Genomic DNA, 2,575 nt, shown 5'->3' with positions numbered 1-2,575 from the left:
GGACACACCAGTTCCTGCACCTACTAAGGGTGCAGCGGTTCCTCCAACTGATATTCCGGTTCCACCTCTAGCCCCAGCCTACGATTCTGGTATTTTCGATAGGGATCTTAGGGGAGCTATCCTGATGCTGACACAGATAGTGGCTTCTCAAGCCTAGAGATCAAATGTTGCACCCACTTCTTCTAGACAACAAGGGGATTCTATTGGTTCTAGGGTGAAGAGGTTTCTTCAGTTGGATCCTCCGGTGTTCACGGGTGCTAAGACCGAGGAGGACCCTTGGGAGAAGGCCTATTCTTGGTTTGAGCTGTGGGAGGACTCTCAGGATGAGGGGAGCCCTCCAGCGAGGTGGAGTGAGTTTGATGACGCTTTCATGGACCATTTCTTACCGACCGAGACTAGGGCAGCTCGTGCCGCGGAGTTTGAGAACCTTAAGTAAGGAAGTAAGAGTGTGTGGGAGCATCACATGGAGTTCGCGCGTTTGTCTATATATGCCATTCTCATGTTGCCTACTATGGGGGCTAGAGTGCGCCGGTTTGTGCAGGGCATTAGCCCCTTGGTTATTAATGAGGCCGCTACAGCTGTCTTGAATTTAGATATGAACTATGGGAAGATGGTAGCCTTTTCCCAAGCTACAGAGAACCGTAAGTTGAAGAACAGAATAGAGCAAAAGGGTAACAGCAAGGCCCGGTCCGCGGGCAACATTGGGAAGTCATTTGGTGGGGGAAGATCAGCTTTTAGTGGAGGGTCATCAAGGCCATCCCAGTCAGCAGCAGGGGAGCCTTTTCAGGCCCAATCATGGCAGCAAGGGACCCCACCAGCAGGGCCGATCAGGAGGGAGATTCCACCAGCAGTGGAGGCCCCCATGCCCTAGGTGTGGGAAGACACACTTGGGGATTTGTTACTTAGACCTACCTATATGTTACGGGTGCAGATTAATGGGTCATATTTAGAGGGAGTGTCGTTCATCCCGCTAAGGTATGGGAAGGGGCACAACACAACCATCTAGTTCTACAGTTGCTACATCTTCAGCACCCCCTCGAGCTCGAGGTACTCAAGCACCTACAGGGCATGGTGCAACTAGGGGTGGTGCACAGAGTTCAGGAGGACTCAGCCGTTTCTATGCTATGAGTGGTTACCAGAGTGCAAAGGCTTCTCCAAATGTTGTCATAGGTATATTGGCTGTCCAATCTAATAATGTATATGCTCTTATTGATCCCGGTTCCACTTTGTCCTATGTTACCCCTTATGTTGCTATGGAATTTGGGATAGAACCTGAACAGGTTCGTGAGCCATTCTCTGTATCTATTCCGGTTGGCGAGTCTATTGTGGCCGCACGGGTTTATAAGGGTTATGTTGTCACGGTGCATGGTTGGGACACCGTGGCTGATCTCATTGAATTGGGGATGGTCGATTTGGATGTAATTATGGGAATAGATTGGCTTTATTTATGTTTCACCAAGATCAATTGCCGAACTAGGACTGTGAGGTTGGAATTGCCAAATGAGCCAGTTGTTGAATGGAAAGGGGATAATGTGATGCCAAAAGGTAGGTTTATTTCTTACCTTAAGGACACGAAGATGATTAACAAGGGGTGTAACTATCATGTGGTCCGGGTTATGGACACCGATGCTGAGGTACCTATACTCGAGTCTGTGCCAGTGGTCAATGAATTTCCGGAGGTCTTTCTTGATGAGCTCCCTGGGATTTCGCCAGACAGGGAGATTGATTTTGGGATTTAATGTGATGTCAGGCACGTAGTCTATCTATTCCGCCCTATAGGATGGCACCAGCAGAATTGAAGGAGCTAAAGGAACAATTGAAGGATTTGCTAGAGAAGGGTTTCATTCGACCGAGTGTGTCACCATGGGGCACACTGGTTCTCTTTGTGAGTAAGAAAGATGGATCACTAAGGATGTGTATTGACTACCGGTATCACAACAAAGTCAAAATAATAAACAAATACCCATTACCAAGAATAGATGATTTGTTTGATCAGTTACAGGGCGCTAGGTACTTTTCCAAAATTGATTTATTGTCCGGGTACCACCAATTGAAGATCAGGGAGCAGGATATTCCGAAAATAGCTTTCAGGACCCGGTATGGGCACTTTGAATTTCTGGTAATGTCTTTTGGGCTAACAAATGCCCCGGCGGCTTTCATGGATCTTATGAATTGGGTTTTCAAGCCGTTTCTTGATTCCTTTGTGATAGTGTTCATTGACGATATTCTTGTGTATTTACGAGGTCGAGAGGACCATCACGATCATCTTAGAGTAGTTTTACAGACTCTTCATCATCACCAAATGTATGCAAAATTTTCAAAATGTGAATTTTGGTTCGAATCGGTCACATTCTTGGGTCATTTTTTCTACAGAAAAGTAATTAAGGTCGATCCTCAAAAGATTGCAGTGGTGAAAAATTGGCCTAGACCTACAACACCAACCGAGATTCACAGTTTCTTGGGCTTAGCAGGGTACTACATGAAGTTTGTGGAGGGGTTCTCTACTCTTGCCTATCCGTTGACTAAATTGACTCAGAAAGCGATTAAGTTCCAATGGTCCGATGCTTGTTAAAGG

General features: G+C 46.6%; 1 protein-coding gene across 1 annotated transcript; it reads left to right on the top strand.

Moving 5' to 3' along the window:
* The first annotated feature begins 977 nt into the window (after window positions 1-977).
* LOC138909398 (uncharacterized) lies at window positions 978-1,739 on the top strand. Its single transcript, XM_070200597.1, has one exon. It carries the CDS (start codon window positions 978-980, stop codon window positions 1,737-1,739), a length of 762 nt encoding a protein of 253 aa, XP_070056698.1.
* The last annotated feature ends 836 nt before the right edge of the window (window positions 1,740-2,575 follow it).

The sequence above is a fragment of the Nicotiana tomentosiformis genome, chromosome 4 (genome assembly GCF_000390325.3).
Source record: "Nicotiana tomentosiformis chromosome 4, ASM39032v3, whole genome shotgun sequence".
NCBI classification, from domain to species: domain Eukaryota; kingdom Viridiplantae; phylum Streptophyta; class Magnoliopsida; order Solanales; family Solanaceae; genus Nicotiana; species Nicotiana tomentosiformis.
Note: the sequence above shows the minus strand (reverse complement) of the source record. Positions and strands in the feature narration are given on the sequence as shown.

Coding starts and splice junctions, on each gene's coding strand:
- LOC138909398 (XM_070200597.1), top strand. CDS start 978: ATGGGAAGGGGCACAACACAACCATCTAGTTCTACAGTTGCTACATCT.